The 17,068-nt window shown below is 46.4% G+C and overlaps 1 protein-coding gene across 3 annotated transcripts in view; it reads right to left on the minus strand.

The window, feature by feature from the left end:
* Positions 1 to 1,765: 1,765 nt before the first annotated feature.
* Positions 1,766 to 17,068, minus strand: part of RBM5 (RNA binding motif protein 5) — a 34,460-nt gene continuing 19,157 nt past the window's right edge. For all 3 annotated transcript variants that reach the window (XM_014585208.2, XM_006170937.3, XM_006170936.3), the window contains exons 11-25: positions 15,921 to 16,018; positions 15,246 to 15,333; positions 15,049 to 15,126; positions 14,893 to 14,965; positions 14,184 to 14,269; positions 13,701 to 13,785; positions 13,396 to 13,487; positions 7,620 to 7,781; positions 7,086 to 7,235; positions 6,936 to 7,007; positions 6,149 to 6,328; positions 5,793 to 5,867; positions 4,176 to 4,273; positions 3,970 to 4,099; positions 1,766 to 2,386 (exon numbers count right to left, since the gene is read on the minus strand). In XM_014585208.2, the coding sequence (XP_014440694.1) occupies positions 2,261 to 2,386; positions 3,970 to 4,099; positions 4,176 to 4,273; positions 5,793 to 5,867; positions 6,149 to 6,328; positions 6,936 to 7,007; positions 7,086 to 7,235; positions 7,620 to 7,781; positions 13,396 to 13,487; positions 13,701 to 13,785; positions 14,184 to 14,269; positions 14,893 to 14,965; positions 15,049 to 15,126; positions 15,246 to 15,333; positions 15,921 to 16,018 (1,593 nt within the window). In that variant the 3' untranslated portion in view covers positions 1,766 to 2,260. The remainder of the gene's footprint in view (positions 2,387 to 3,969; positions 4,100 to 4,175; positions 4,274 to 5,792; positions 5,868 to 6,148; positions 6,329 to 6,935; positions 7,008 to 7,085; positions 7,236 to 7,619; positions 7,782 to 13,395; positions 13,488 to 13,700; positions 13,786 to 14,183; positions 14,270 to 14,892; positions 14,966 to 15,048; positions 15,127 to 15,245; positions 15,334 to 15,920; positions 16,019 to 17,068) is intronic.

Here is a 17,068-nt window from a genome sequence, read left to right on the forward strand (position 1 = left end):
CTTCCTCAGTTCCCACACCCCATTGGCAGGTGGGTTGGAGGCAGTGTGTACCACGATGGGGGGAAGGCTCTACCCAAGGCAGAGTTTCCATTTTTTTTTTTTTTTCCTGGTGTATGTGGGGGGACAGTGTTTTTTTTTAAAGTTTTTGCTGTAGGGCACGTGCACTCACCAGAGACAGACTTTTTTGGGGGATGGTCAGGCCATAATCCCTTCTCCTCCATTCTTCTCTTGGGATTCTGGGCACACACCCACATGGGTCTGGGGCTCAAACCACAGTCCACAATGTGGGACTCCAGCTGCCTTAACCACCAAGCCATCTGCTGGCCCCAAGTTTCCACTTTTTTTTAAAAATAATTTATTTAACCTTATTTATTTTTTTAGAGGTTTTTGCTATAGGGCACATGTGCTCTCCAGACAGACAGAGACAGAGAGACAGAAAGTGAGAAATCACCCCCCCAGGGGGGATGGCCACGCCACAATCCCTTCTCCTCCATTCTCCTCTCGGGATCTTGAGCACTCACGCACATGAAAAAAAGTTTTAAGCCACCGGGTCCGGGACTCGAACCGCGGCTGACTATGTGGGAGTCCAGTGACAAAGCCATTATGCCAACTGCTGGTCCCAGAGAATTACTTTTTTTAAAGAATTATTTTATTTAATTTTATTTATTTAAATGTGACCAGTGAGAGAGAGAGATGGTCCAGGACTCAAACCGTGATCAGCCATGTGGGAGTTCTGTGCCCCCAACCAACCTGCCACCTGCCGGCCCCTTTAAAGAATTATTTTGTTTGGGACCAGCAGGTGGTGTGGTAGTTAGGGTGCGGGACACTCCCACGTGGTCAAGTCCCAGACCTGGAGGCTTGCTTTCTCACTTTCTGTCAAATAATAAATTAATACACTTAATTTTTTTTTGAGAGGTTTTTTATAGGGCACATGTGCTCGCCAGACAGACAGACAGAGAGATAGAAAGCGAGAAATCACCCCCCAGGGGGATGGCCATGCCGCAATCCCTTCTCCATTCTCCCCTTGCAATCCTGGGCATGCACGCACGTGCCCAGTGAGTTTAAGCCATCGGGTCTGGGACTCGAACAGCGGTCAACTACATGGGAGTCCGACATAGCCATTATGCCAACTGCTGGTCCCTAAACTTAATAATTCTTTTAAAAAAATAATTATTTTACTTAACTATTTATTTAAATTTGACCAGAGAGGGGCAGAGTATGAGAGAGAGAGAGAGAGAGAGAGAGAGAAGTGCCAGGTCCAGGGCTTGAACAGTGGTTGGCTATGTGGGAGTCCAGCATCCCTTACCACCACACCATCTGCTGGCCCTCTGGTGTGAGTTTTAAGCCTCCAGGTCCAAGACTTGAATCAGGGTAGACCATGTGGGAGTCCAGCGATGTAACCATTACGGCATCTGCTGGTCCCTCTCCATTAAGTTTTATTTATTTATTTAAATTTGACCAGAGAGGGACACACACAGAGAGAAAGAGAGAGCTAGCGAGAGAGAGAGCATGAGCCACCAGGTCTGGGACTCGAACTGTGGTCGGCCATATAGAAGTCTAGCACCCTTAACCACCAAACTACCTGCCGGCCCCCCTCAATTAAATTTTAAAACCTGTTAACAAAAACTCTTGAGCTTCAGTCTGAACACGGAAGATGGGAGCAAGGAACACTACTTGTAAACAATTTCGAACAGTGTCATCACCAAGCTTCACTGGCCCAGGCAGGTTTTCCCACCCACTCACCTAGGAAAAAAGACACAGGATACCCATTTTTCAAGGTATTTCTTTTGTAAAGGAGCCGTATTTGGCAACTAGACTGAAAATCTTCCAAAATTCTGTACAAATGTATAATATACAAATATACACAAGGCTTCTGCCCAGAAAAGACATCACGACGACAAACGACAGAGGTGGCTTTGGTGTCACACCCCCTGGGCATCTCTTCCCCCCCGGAGTGAGGGAGGACGGATCACGAACACAGGCGGCACATGTAAAACACACTACATTACAGTATGTACACCCAGTATAAAAGCCCACTGTCTCTCTGGTCTGCTCACAAGCCCTCTGGTAGCAGGAAGGCTGGCCACCAGATGACCCTCCCAGGTGGAAGGGGAGACCTGCAGATGAAGTGGTTCACCCTAAGAACTACCAAGGGCACAAGGCTTGCCCCTGAAGAGACAGGTAGCGAGAGTGAATTCCGGAGGGGACACTGCTTGTGCTCCCCCGAACACCTCATCATCGCTGTCCGACCTTCACAGTCTCATTCCATCTCAGTGAACCGCGCGAACATGGCTTTCCGAACAGCGTCTTTGTAGGAATCCGCACCCGACAACCCGTATGCGCTGCCTTTGGCTCCTAGGCCAGCTCCTTTTAGCCTGACTTGAGCCTGGGGAACAAAGAGAGTGTCAGCAGCTGGCGGGGGTGGGCTGCCCCCACCTCTCATGAAGCCCACTCCTACTGGGCAGGACCACCTGCCAGGAGCCAGGGGAGAGGAAGGATTTCTACACTGGGGAGACCTGGAGGTGGTGTGCTGACGAGGGAGGGCAGTGGGCGAGGGCAGGCAGTGAAGCCAGTTCCTCAAAGACCCAGGCACAGACCGCACAGCAGGACAGCCAGCTGTCACCTGGACCCACACGCACAGCACAAACGTGGTCTGCCATGGCAGAGTGGCAGCAGTCACTGGCACAGCTATCGATCAGACCAGTGGATAGGCAGCCTCTGGCCCTGGATCATGGCTCAATCTGGCTCTGACTAACTTAGACATTTCTTACGGATGAAAATCCTACTAAATTTTTATTATTAAAAAAACATAACCCAAATCATTTAGAACATAGAGTACCTTAGTTTGTATTTTTTAAAATGGTGGGTAGATAAGAGATACAGATTGTTTTTTTGATTGCTAGAGGGTGTGTGCACTTACCAGACAGGTAGAGAGAAGGAAAGAACTCCCCAATGGGATGTGGTCATGCTACAATCCCCTCCCCTCCAATGCCGTACTTTCTCCATCCTGTCAGGGATTTGGGCATGCATGCACACACCCCGTGTTTTTTTTCAATTGCCAGGGCTGGGATTTGAACCACAGTCAGCTATGTGAATTAACTAGGCTGTATGGCTGGCCCCAGAGAGGTGCTTTTGAGTTTCACCACGTAGTGATTCTCCTGCCCCAGCTGGCCTCCCGCTTAGCTAGGACCATGGGACCACCCTCCTTCCCAGCCCATTTTAGGTTGGTCTGAGAGTCAAATCTGGGCTTCCCATGTGCCTAGCCCTAGCCTCAGGTGTCCTGGATCAGGACCTTTGTTTTCTTTTTTTGCCATAAGGCAAGAGCACTCGCCGGGGAGAAAGAGAGAGAGGGAAGTGAGAAATCTGCCCCCCGGAGGGATGGCCATGCTGTAATCTCTTCTCCCCCATTCTCCTCTTGGGATATTAGGATGAGCACATGCACATGCTCCCAGCATGACTTTCAAGTTATCAGGCCTAAGACTCGAACTGAACCGTAGTCACCTACATGGAAGTCCTATGCCTTAACCACTATGCTACCCGCTACCCCCAGGCCAGGACTTTCGTCTTTTAAATCCTATCTAAGCTAAGTGAATCTGAACTGGTGTTAAAGACAGTAAGCACTCTCAGTGATAGCGTTTGTTTATAACAAATGAAAGAAAATACATGGTCTTTAGAAGAAAATGGGTTTTACCCAAAGGGGGGGGGGGAAACTTGGCCAGGAAAATCAAGTAGGGGTGTCAACTGGCCTAGTCCTCCCAACTGACCTATTAAAAAGCAGAGTGAAGCAGGAGCGGTCTGCAGGGAGCAGGAGTCTCCCTCAGAGGTGAAGAACAGGGTCTGGCCAAGGACATTGCCCCGTGTAAGGAGAAACTGCTCCCCAGCCCCAGACCACTGGGGTACTTTCCTCCCACCTAGTCTCTGGCGTGAGCCTATAAGTTTGTGCGCATTGGAGCCGATCCCACTGCTTACCTCAATGGGAGCTGTGATGCCTTGACACTTTCTCCCCAAACCTGAGCCTTCCCGCCAGCCCATGGCCTGCAGCATCTTGTTGCCAATGTTACTGTGGTCAATGCCATCTTTGGTGGGCTGCTCATAATTCCTGCCAGTGGCAAACACACAGTTATTTAAACAGCTAGAGCCCCGTGAATGAACTGGAAAATGTGCACATCACATACACAGTGCCAGCATCAAACTGCTTCTTGCGCTTGGGCTCTGGAGGTTCTGGAATGCCGTACTTCTCCCGTCTTTCTGCAGCTCGATCTCGGTATTTCATCTATGTAGGGGGAAAAGAACACTGCTAGAAATACTCACAGATCCCAATCTGTTAGCAGTCTAATACTCCTATTTTTCAAGACTATCATCTTGAGTATTCTGAAATCTGAAGCATGGCTTTATAGACTAGCCCGAAATACCTAATGTCCAAATGTGCTCACTGCACTGAGTCCTATCTAGAATGCCACATCTGTAGAGATGAACTGTGTGTGGAACCAGTGGCAATACTGCCTCCAGTGAGCACTCTCAAGCCATTAGCTGCCACTTGTCAGACCCTTTGGTCTAGAGGCAAGCAGAGCTGCCATTCACATTCAGCACTTGGATGGGTCACACCCAGGGCCAAAAGGCATCAAAAAGGCTTCCAGGGGCCCATTTGGCAGTTCCTGGGGAGCCAGCACTATGAATAGTAGCAAGAAAAAGGGAAGCAAATACATTAACTACAGACACCTCAGAATTATCCTGGAGCAGGGGGCTGGCAGGTGGCGTGGTGGTTAAGGGTGCTGGACTCCCACATGGCTGACTGTGGTTCAAGTCCTGGACCTGGCGGCTTGCTTTCTCACTTTCCTTTTTTCTCTCTCTCACTGTCCCTCTCTAGCCAAGTAAGAAAGACAGAATGAAAGGGAAGAAAGAAGTAAAGAAAGAAAGGAAGGTAAGGAAGGAAAGAAAGGAGAGAGGGAGGGAGGGAGGAAGGGAAGAAAGGAGGGAGGGAAGGAAGGAAGGAAGATAAAAGAGAGGGAAGGAGGGAGGGAGGGAAGAAAGAAAAAATAATTAAAAAAAAAATTATCCTAGAGTGGGAAATTCTAACGCACTAAGTCATTTCTTTCTTTAGAGATTTTTTTTGCTATAGGATGTGTGCACTCATTGGAGAGACAGGGAAAATGAGACACCCCAGTGGGGATGGCCACAACACAATCCTTCACCTCTCAGGATTTTGAGCACACATGCCTGGCATGATTTTCAAGCCTCTGGGACTGGGCCTGAACCCACGGTCAGTCATGGGGGATCCCACGGTCAGTCATGGGGGGTCCAGTGCCGCGAGTACTATGCCACATGCTGGCCCCACACATTTCTAACTCGCAGGCCTCTATTTACATTTAAAATATTGCCCACCTGCCTCAGCCACCAGCACTGAGTGCTCACTCACTACTAGAACCACAGGCTTCTCCTGCCTCCACCCACAGCCTTGTCAACCAAGCCCTGCTACTCCCCTCACTGCCCGTGAAAGCATCCCTGGCCAAGCCAACCAGAGTGCTCGCTCCATAAATAAACTCCAGGCAGCATCACCAGTGAGTTGGCTTTCAGGACTGCACACAGTCTAGAGGCTGCTTTTGTCTGGTACACCCCATGAAGGGACAGCGTGTAGCTCCCTAAGCACACACAACCTGGGCCAGTCTATGTGAACTGCAAGGTGGATGACAAGTATATGACAAATCCTAGGATCTAGAATTAAATGCTACAAAGAAAGGCCAAAGGCAGATATCCCTGATACTCTTCTTCACGGCATGCTGTTTCCCATTCACCTCTCTCTCCCTCAGCTCCAAGGCTTCCAGTTCCTGCTCGCTCAGCCTGGATCGTCGGTAGATGTCCATGTTTTGCTGTAGGAAGGATGTTACAGACGTAGTTAAGAATCCAGACCGTCCTCATCCGAAATGTTGTAACATTAGCAACGCCTGCTGTTTCTAAGAGCCAAAGCCCAACACACTAGCACCCGGAGTCCAGGCGTGTGTGGAGCTGCTCTGCTCCTCTTCATCTCTGGACCAATGTGCCAAAGGCAACTATGCAGCTACAGGCATTTGCCAGCCTTTGCTGCCGTCAGGGTGCCCACAGCATCCCACCCCCCACCCCAGCTCCGCTCTGCTCGGAGAAGCACAGCCACCTTGTGTAGGTCTGAGAGCTGCTGGTGCCTGACCAGGGCATCTCTGTTTGGGAACTGGCGCCGGCAGAGAAGGCAGGCCATCTTCTTCCAATCAGCCAGTTTCTCTTCCTCACTCTCAAGTCTCTCCACCAGCTCCTCCTCATTGTCACTGTCACCACTGTAAGCAGCAACCAGACCTCTCTGGGGACAAAAGAGGACAGGTCATTGGAAATGTTCAACAGGAAGATGGTGATGGTTATGTACCTGGATGAAGCAGCGCTTAGTCCAAGATGTGAGAGCACATCTACTACCCTGCCACACTTCAGCAGCCAGCCCTCTCAGTAACTGTACCGAGCAGAATGGCTCTGGAGTGCTGGGCTCTGACAGCTTCCTGGCAGGGACCAACCCTCGTGGGACCCAAGAAATTTGCTCCCAGGTAATGATTTTCAAATCACTGACCAGGTGTGAAAACCCCAAATACGACAGATCCAGGTAATGACCCATCCAGGCAAATATCAATTAAGTAAAACAAGTTTTCCTTCGTTTAATTTTCTCTTTCCAGACCATTAAAACTCTCTATTTACAGATACAATGAAACTCAATGGACTAAGCTCAGAGATTCAGGAGTCACTTCTTGCTCCCTCTCACAAAGAAAGCCCGAGTCTGGACTCTACATGCGGAGCTGTTCCAAATATCCACTGACAGTGACCACATCTAGTTTTAGGGAGGAATCACATCAGATGCAGCTGAACTTAAAAGCGAGACATAAACCAGATGCGGCCTTTAAAACACTGTGCTGCTTCCTTACTTTGAGGGGATTCTCCTCATCGCCGTTCCGTACCAGCTCTGGGATGAGCTGCTGCCTTTCAGCCAGGGCTCCCTGGGAAACAGAACCGCCATGAGCCTCAGGTTTTACACCAGCTCCCGTCACCAACTTGGGCCATTCCTGCCCCATTACCTTCTTCTCAAAGAGAGCAAAGCCAGCATCCGCCGCAGCAGATTCTCTCCTTTCTTCTTCCCTCAAAGAATTGACAGGTTGAAAGCTATTTTTAAAATTTTCTTTCTGCTTGTTTAAACTCTTAGCCCAGCGTTCCATGTCTTTGGCGATCTAATGTCAAACGACATCACATACAGAAAAAGCATTTAGTCCCCCGTACCAAGACAATGAGCCATTAAAGATTTCATCCCCACATGTCCTGAAACAAAACCCCTTTCTCTCTTACTGCTGCCTATAAATAATTTCACGAGATGTGATCACATACAACTGAAGTCATTAATGAACAATGCCTGAAAGCCCTAGAGACTTCCAGGATATTTATTTCTAAGTATGTAGGCAAACAGATGCACAGACAATGTTGGTAACAACAAAAACACTGCAAATGCTTGGCGACCTTATGGCAAACAAACATGCAGCACAGTTCCTGAGACTCCAAATAAAGCTATAACCCAATACCCCGAGGACAGCGGGGTCCCCTGGCCAGTCCCAATGTACCTGCTGGGCTGTTTTGCTCTTGGGCTTCTCCTTCTTCTCCTTCCCCTCTTTTGCAGGAGGCAGGCCTGCCTGCTGGTGAGAGCTCGACTCTGCAGCTGGCAGGTAGGTCTCTTTCTCTCCATCCCAGTAGAGGTACTGCTGGGTTAGGGAATTATAGTAGTACTAGGAGAGAAAAATACAATTAATGGGGATTGTGATGTCAAATGATTAGTGAATTCTTTTGTTAAAAACACAGGTCAAAGTTTTTATCAATAAATAAGCAAATGTAAAATATGCTGTGGTTTAGTGCTGCTTCCTGCCTAGAAAAGACCAACAGTACAAAGTGGAATAGGCGAGGATGAACCAGGTACTAAACAGGTGTTAAGCTTCCAGAGTAAAAGCAGAATATGGTTTCCTCCACAAGGATCTAGTACCTATTAATTCATTAATTTTAAAAGTGTATCTCTTTCATGAGTGAGAGAGACAGAACAGGGTCTAACACTGCAATCCAGCCCCAGCAAGTCCTGGATCATGGGCACTAAGTGCCTGGCATACTCCAGATATGAACCCAGGACCTTTGCATGTGGGTCAGCTGTAAAGAGCTACACCACCATTCAGTCCCAAGTTCCCATGAATAAAATCTCTGGGTCAATCTGGTACCTAAAGGGCAGTATGCCTTGGGGCCAGCAGGTGGTATGGTGGTTGAGGTGCTAGATTCCCACATGGCTGACCACGATTCAAGTCCTGGACCTGGAGGCTTGATATCTCACTTTCCCTCTGTCTGTCTCTGGTATGTGCATGTGCCCTACATAGAGCAAATAAAAACAGTAATAAATAAAATTAAATAATGTTTTTAAAAAGAATTATTTTAGGGATCAGCAGATGGGGACCAGCGAAATGGTTATGTTGCTGAACTCCTACATAGTTGACCATGGTTCAAGTCCTGGATCTGGTGGCTTAAAAGATCATGCTGGGTAGGACCAGCAGTTGGTGTAATGGCTATGTCACTGGACTCCCATGTAGTCGAGCGCGGTTCAAGCCCCCAGACTTGCTGACTTAAACTCACGCCAGGCTCGTGTGTGTGCGTGCCCAAGATCCTGAGAGGAGAATGAAGGAGAAAGGGATTGCTGTGTGGGCATTCCCCCTGGAAGGTGATTTCTCATTTTCTGTCTCTCTGGTGAGCGCACATGCCCTACAGCAAAAACCTCCCCCCCCCCCAAAAAAAAAAAAGTGATGCTATATGTATGTTTGCGTGTGTATACATTTTTTATCTTTTATTTTCCTTTTTCATTATCTCTAAAACAAGACAATCTTTTTGTCTGCTATGTTCACTGATGCTGCCCTATGGTAAAAATCTCTTAAAAAAGAAAAAATTTATTTAGCTTTATTTATTTACTTTAATTTGACCAGGGAAGGAGGGAGGGGGAGAGAGAAAGAGAGTGAGAAAGCAAGCTGGGGCTTTAACTATAGTCAGCCATATGGGAGTCCAGTACCCTTAACCACCATGCCACCTGCTGGCCCTCAAATTAAATACCCGGCTGGCCCTCAAATTAAATAATTACCAAAAAAAAAAAAAAAAATGAGAGCGCGGTATGCTCATTTCTTTACATAGACAGATGGTTGGCCATGGCCAAAACAGGTAGACGTACTACAGAAATCACACACCCTCCAAGACAACCAGCTATCAGCTTATTGCCAGGCTCATCCATGGGAAACCCTTTGGCTACCCAGGCAAGCAAACACAGGCGTGGGACCCTGGAAGGAGGTGTTGGTGAAGGAGTTCGAGAGCAACGAGAACAGGGCTGATGTCACCGACCCTCTTCTCTTTTCCAATCACTCTACCTGCTCCACAGGAAGTCCAGAGAGTGTCTGCTATACTGCTTCCAGGGGAGGTGCCATTGGTAATGACACAGAAGTCACAACTTGTCTGGCCACCAGGAAAATGGCCAAACTTTCCAAACGAAAGCAGCAGAGGCTGGGCCTGCTCAAGCAGGTCGCACACAGCCTCACACTTCTCTCTCTCAGAAGCCACAAGCTGTCAGTGCCAATTCTGTTAAAGACACTTATTTCACTATCCTCTATATACAGCTCCAGGTCATACACATTTATTTATGGAGTGCTAAAAGTTTCTTGCCATGGGGCTTATGTGTGCTTGTTCACTTGTGAGAGAGAAAGTGAGAAATCACCCCTAAAGGGGGGATGGCCACGCTTCAATTGTTTCTCTTTCAGTCTCTTCTTGGGATTTTGGGCATGCACGCACATGTGCTTGGTGTGATCTTCAAGCCACCAAGTCTGGGACTCAAATAGCAGTTGACTATGTGGGAGTCCAATGCCTTAACCAGCATGCCATCTGCTGGCCCCAATAACTTCTTTCTTCTTCCTTTTTCTTTTTCTTTTTTATTTTTAAGAGTTATTTATTGGGGCCAGCAGGTGGCTTAATGGTTAAAGGTGCTAGATTCCCACATGGCCAACTGCAGTTTGAGTCCCAGACCTGGAGACTTGCTTTCTCACTGTCTTTTTCTGTCTCTATCTGGTCAAAATAATAAAACAATAAGAACAAATGGAATTAAATAAATACATAATTCTTTTTTAAAAATGTTATTTAATATTTATTATCATTATTTAATTTGACCAGAGAGAGACAGAGAGGTAAAGTGAGAAAACAAGCAACCACGTCCAGGACTCAAATTACAGTTGGACATACGGGAATCCAGCACTTCAACCACCATGCCACCTGTTGGCCCCTGCTTTTCCTTTTTAAAAGTTACATAAAGCACCCAAAAAACAAACAAACAAAAAAAAAAACCCAAAACCCAAAAAGCAAAAAACAAAAACACATTACTCCACAGATCTGCTACATTTTACATTTAAGAGAAGACTTGTCTCTTAAATCAGCATTTGGGTCCTACACAGAGGAAGCCAGATTCCACATAACTAATCAGGGTTCAAGTCCTGACCCTGTTGACTTGAAAAATACACTGGGTGTGCATGTGTATACCCAAGAGCCTGACAGGATGAAGAACTGGAGAAAATGATTATAGCATGATGAGGCCCTACTGGGCAGTGCTTTCTCTGTCATGTATGTGCACACAGGGATCAAATGGTGACAGAGCAGTAAAATGCAATGACTGCAAGGCAGTCACACATGGAAAGGTTCCTAGTTCAAGTCCAGTGACACCCCTGATACCTCAGGTGTCTGTGTGCCCATGATCGGGGGCTGGCTAAAGGCTGGTCCGGACTGCAACATTAAGACCCTGTTGGGGGACCAGCAGTTAGCGTAATGACTATTATCGCTGAACTCCCATGTAGCTAACAGTGGTTCGAGTCCCAGACCCGGTGGTTTAAACTCATGCCAGGTGCGTGTGCATGCGTGCCCAAGATCTCGAGAGGAGAATGGAGAAGCGATTGCGGCGTGGCCATCCTTCTTGGGGGGTGATTTCTCGCTTTCTGTCTCTCTGGTGAGTGCATGCGCCCTATAGCAAAAACTTCTCCAAAAAAACAAAACAAAACAAAACAAACAAACAAACAAAAAAACCTGTTGTTGGGATGCTATCTTCTTTCTTGGTAGTAGTAAATAATTTTTTTATTTAAAAAAAAAAAGGCCAGTCAGTGGAATGATAGTGAGGCAGCTGGATCCTACACAGTAAAGTACATCATTTAAGTTCTAGACCCAGCAGATTGAAACACATGCTGGGCACATGTGTGTGTCCCCAAAATGAGAATGGAGAAGGCACTGTAGTGTGGTCATTCTCCCTGAAGGGTGCTTTCTCACCACCCCTCCTCTTTTTTTTCCCTATGAATGCACACACCTCACAGAAAAAAAAAAAAAAAAGATATTAAGTAAAATAAAACTAGATATAAAGGTCATAAGGTGGGGCTGGCAGGTGGTGTAGTGGCTAAGGCACTGGACTCTCACATAGCTGACAGCAGTTCGAATCTTGGACTGGATGGTTTGAAAATTGTGCTGGGCGTGCATGTGTGTGCACCCAAAATCCTAAGAGAAGACTGGAAGAGAAGGGATTATGGTATGACCATCCTTTCTAGGGTACTTCCCCTCTCGCTGTCTCTTGTTTCTAGCGAGTGCACATGCTCTATGGCAAAAACCTTTAAAATAAGTAAGAAATTAAAGGGTCATATGGAACAGTCATCCCTCAGTATCTGAGAGGACTTGGTCCCACGACTTCCCGTGGATATGCAATATGCCCATGCAGGTCTCTCACATAAGATGGTGTAACACGGTTAGCCTCCAAAGCCACAGGCTGGACACTGCGAATTCAACCGCTACACTGAACGCACACACACACACACACACACACGGGACCCACGGGTAAGGAGGGTTGACTCTATTGTCTGATTCCAGTTACGTGCAAATCCAAAGAGACAGAAAGTAGAAGAATGGTGACCAGAGGGAGGAGGGTATACGGAGTAATTGCTCACCTCTTCATGGGGTGATTAAAAATGTTCGGAATTAGACAGTGGTAACAGCTGCACAGCACTGTGAATATACTAAAAAACCACTGAACAGTACCTCTAAATGATTAAAATGGTGAATGTATGGGGAGAAAAAGCACAATTTAAAACTTGCAGATAGATTTTTTTTTTTTTTTTTTTGGCTATAGGGCACATATGGTTGGCTGGAGAGAGACCAAGGAGGAGAAAGATCAAAATCACCCCTGGGGGGTTGACTGCACCACAATCTCTTCTCTTGAGACTTTGGGGATACACACACAAGTGACTGGTGTGGTTTTCAAGCTGCTGGGTGCAGGATTTGAACTGTGGAGTCTGTGATGTGGGATCTACTAGCCATCTTTTTTTGTTTTTTTTTGAGAGGTTTTTTGCTATATGGCACGTGCGCTTGTCAGACAGGCAGAGAGAGACCTAGAGACAGAAAACGAGAAATCACCCACCAGGGGGGATCGTCACGCCGCAATCCCTTCTCCTCCATTCTCCTCTCGGGATCTTGGGCACACACGCACATGCGCCCGGCGTGAGTTTTAAGCCACCGCGTCCGGGACGCGAACCGCGGTCGACTACGTGGGAGTACAGCGACATAGCCATTATGCTAACTGCTGGTTCCCTTTACTAGCCATCTTAACTTCCACACCACCTGCTGGACCTCAGTTAGGTCAATTTTAACATGACCAAAAAAAAAAAAAAAACAAAACCCCACACACTTTACAGTATTGGAAATCAGAACAATGGTTCCCAGAGGGGGAGGATGCTGACGGGCAAGGAGCACTATGGACTTCTGGCTGAGTGACAGTGTGGCTACAAACCTGTATACACACAAACATTCAAAGAACACTTACACATAACCATTTAAAAAACACGTGTGTATTTTCCTAATAGTACTTCATACAGCAAAACATTTTAAAAATTATTAATCATTATTTGTTTAAGTTTGCTATAAGGCCTGTGAATGAGAGAAAGTGAGAAGGCAAGCCACCAGGTCCGAGACTTGAACCATGGTTGGCCATGTGGGAGTCCAACACCTCAACCACTATGCCATCTGCTGGCCCCACAAAACATTTTTAACCTTATATTTTTTTTAACCTTACATGGCCATGGTGGGCCATGTGGGAATCTAGAGCCTTAACTACCACTCCAGCTGTTGGCCCCTTAAGTTTACAATTTAAATCCTAAAAGGAAAATGACACCTTTGTGGCTGTGAAGAAGCTATAGCTAATCTGGTTCACAGTCTCCTCTGCAAAAAACACTTCATTCAGTTCATGCCTCATAAATGACTAAGTGAACCGAGGGTATCTCTCACGGCATTGAGAAAGAAAACCACATTTACTTGTGAGTTGGGGTCGTAGTAGAGGCCTGTCGTTGGATCATAGTAATATCCTGAAGATTCATCATACTGGTAAGTGGACGTGTCAGGTACTGCTGTAAAAACAAAATCCAGCACACAGTCATTTCAGGAAAGGAACTGGCTTTTTCCAAAGTCTAAGCCAGTGAGATGCAGCAGGCCTTAATGTTCTCCTTTCTCTCACATCCCAAGTGTCCCTCTGACACCCACATAGGGAGAGGAACACTTATTAAACAAAGACAACAGCTAGGTCCTTCCAACTGTCACCAGCCCCATGAGGTTTGGCTTACCATATTTGGTACCAGGAACTACACCAGTGGGGGAAGCGGCTGGGGCCTGTGAACTTGTGCTAGTGCTAGGCTGTGTTTCCTCAGTCTGGAAAGAACAGCAGCTTCAATATAATTTCAATTGTAAAGCCTTGGAAGACAACTAATCACTGCAATCATCCAGGAGGAAGGGCTCCCCTGACAGACACACTGTGTCAAGGATCTAAGGCAATCCTTCAGGAAAACACATACTGACAGCTGTCTCCTTAAAGGTCAGATTGAAGCATGCAGAAAGTATAAATATATCCCACTTGAAATCTGATGTTTTAAATATATGCATATTCATGTAATAAAATTACTGTATTATCTAACACTGCCAGACACAGATAGAAGCTGGAAGGTGTATTACTCAATTCTGGCCCATACAGCAGGAAGGAGTAATACTTGTACAGCAAAACAAAGATTTCCCAACAGCCAGCACTTCTATATATAAGACAACAGGATTACCGGAGAACCAGGTGGATTGGAGGTCTGATTATACAGCTGGGGACTCTGGGACACGACAGCCGCAGAGGTGGTGGTCACTGCTGTGCCTGGAGATAAACATGGAGGTTACAGAGAAATAAGGCATGGAACTCCAAGGCAAACACCTTCATTTGGGATGCCCAACCTAGCCTTCTGTTCTTGTAGATGTCAGTTCTTAATAACCTAGTTCCGCCAGGTAGCTGGAAACGGATGTTTTCACTTCCTCGTAGTACCAGTAGAATGAGAGGTACAAAGTTAAGAATTTTGTATGATAGCTAAGATGGAAGAAAGAATCCATATCTGCTCTGGGGTTAAGATTCAAGAATATGGCTTTTATAATTCTATTAATAGGACAAAAACTAGAGCGAAAGCTGCTTATAGTGACCCTTCTGATGGGTACCTGCACACCACACTCCAGGATCATGCCCTGTTCCCCAAACTTATGTGGGCATGCATGACTCCTCAGAACACAGATAAAGAAACAGAGTTGAATTCCAAGGATAAAATTCAACACGATGTGGTCTCTAAGAGGTTGTATTGGCTCTTTGCATACACCAAGGACCCAAATCTTCCCCAGAACCTTAGACAAGGGAAACAGACTTGTAGCTTCAGGTCTAGTTAGGACATCTAGTCGTATTTCCTCAATTGCAGTTGCTTAAACAAAAGGCAAGTGGGAGATCAAATTTACTACCTGATGCAGATGATGCATCAGATTCCAATCCTCCAGCTTGTTGCTGATAAAACTGCTGGTAATCCTGTGAGTACTGAAGAAAAGTCCACCATTAAAGCTGCTATTTGCAGACATCCTCTGGAGACTACAAGTTGGATGCTGGTCAGATTCACCTACCTGTGCATACTGGGCATAGCCATCTTGGCCTGGCTGCAGGTAACTATAATCCACACCACCTCCTTCGCCACTTTGAGACTATAAAAGAAAAGAAACTTAGTAGATGTCAAAGAAGCTAAGAAGTACTCCCTAAAGATGCCCTTGCACTTCTGTGAATCTGGACACATTACCTTGAGCAAAAAAATCCTTCATCTTACCTGGGTGGAGGACCACTGAGCAGCAGCAATGGCTGTACTAGCGACAGAGAAGGCGCTGACTCGGTTACCGTCGGGGAGGACCAAGTCTCTGAAAGCACAAAGATCCAGTCACGTGATCCCATCTCAGTATGCCCCCATCTAGTGCCTCACAGTGTGAAGTAAACAAATTCATTCCAGCCTTTGTCATATGCCAGCAAGGCCACATTGCTCAAATGGAGGAGTCTTCACAGGCAATGGCTCTGTAACATCACTGCCTCTTTCATAACCTGCCATCTAATAAAGTATCTGTTCTATGGGCAATGCTGTCAGACATTTACAGAGCTGGGCTGAAGCACTACATACACGAAGCCACTAGCATGCTGCTCTAGAAGGAGAGTAGTTCAGATGGATTTGCCTTCTATTGCTGCAGTTTACACGGAACGTGTTCTCAACCCATCTGCCGTGCTTGCCTTTGTCCTGCTCTGAAACCAGTTGTGCCAACCATCATCGACTGCTTATAGAGGACTGGAGGGAATAAGCTCAAAGAGACAACAATGGTCTCCCCTCCTGGCCTTGGCAACAAGAGAGGGTAGCGTCCCAGTGCAGAGAGCACAGACATGGAGTACAGTCAGCAAAGTGTCCTTGGACAGGTGTGCAGATGCAGCAGTGTGAAGTAAGGACAATGAGGCCACTCACTTTCTGGCACTTTTTGCAAAATCAACTCCAATAGTTCTGCCATCAATTTTCAAAGGAGGATGAAGACTCTGTAATATCTGAAGCAGCTGAGATGCATCCTGAAGGAGAATGTGAAAAAATAATTTTGTCATGTAATTAAAAATCTCTCCCTACCATCTATCCCAATCAAAGAAACAGTTTTCTTTTTTTTTTAATTATCTTATTTAACTTATTTATACACTTTTTCATTTTAATTTGACCAGAGAGAGACCAGAGAGAGAGAGAAAGTGAGAAAGCAAGCCACCAGGTTCAGGACTTGAACCGTAGTCACCCATGTGGGAATACAGTGCCTTTAACCACCATTCCATCTGCTGGCCCCTTTCTTTTCTTTTCTTTTTTTTTTTAAAAAAAAAAAAAAAAAAAGAATGATTTTATTTAACTTCCTTCCTTTCTTTCTGACTTTCTTCATTCATTCATTCATTCTAGTTTGACCAGAGAGGGACAGAGAGAGAGAGAGAGAGAGAGCAAGAGCGAGCTGCCAGGTCTGGAACTTGAACTGGGAGTCCAGAGTCCTTAACTACCACGCCACCTGCTGGCCCCTCAAAGAAAGAGTTTTCTATTAACAATAAAGAACGATGGGCACGGCACAGAGGTTAAGTGCTGTGCAGAGGAACCTGGATACCACACGGCAGAGTTTGACTCCTAGCCCCAGTAGCTTACAAATGGACTTGCACTGGTGCCCAAGATCCTGACAGAATAGAGAGCTAGAGGAAAAGACTGCAGCGTGACCAAGCCCCATGCTAGGGTCAGGCCCAGCCTTGCTCCCTGCTTTCCTTTCTCTCTTGCAAGAAAAAACAGACACAACAACAAAACACACAACAATTCAAAATATCTAAGTTGGCTTGCTTTCTCACTTTCTCTCTCTCTCACTCTGTCCCTCTCTACTACTAAGCAAGAAAAGAAAGGACAGAAAGAAAGAAACTTTCGGCTCTCTGTGGAGTGCATGCATGTACCCTATAGCAAAAACCTCTCCCTCCCCCAAAAATCTTAAAAAACAAAAACCTCCTGCCAGGCGCATATGCGTGCATGCATACATGCATGCCCAAAACCTTGAGAGGAGAATGGAGAAGGGATTGCAGCGTGGCCACCCCCAGTGGGGGAGATTTATC

This window comes from Tupaia chinensis, unplaced genomic scaffold (genome assembly GCF_000334495.1).
Source record: "Tupaia chinensis unplaced genomic scaffold, TupChi_1.0 Scaffold149184_1, whole genome shotgun sequence".
Classification (NCBI taxonomy): domain Eukaryota; kingdom Metazoa; phylum Chordata; class Mammalia; order Scandentia; family Tupaiidae; genus Tupaia; species Tupaia belangeri.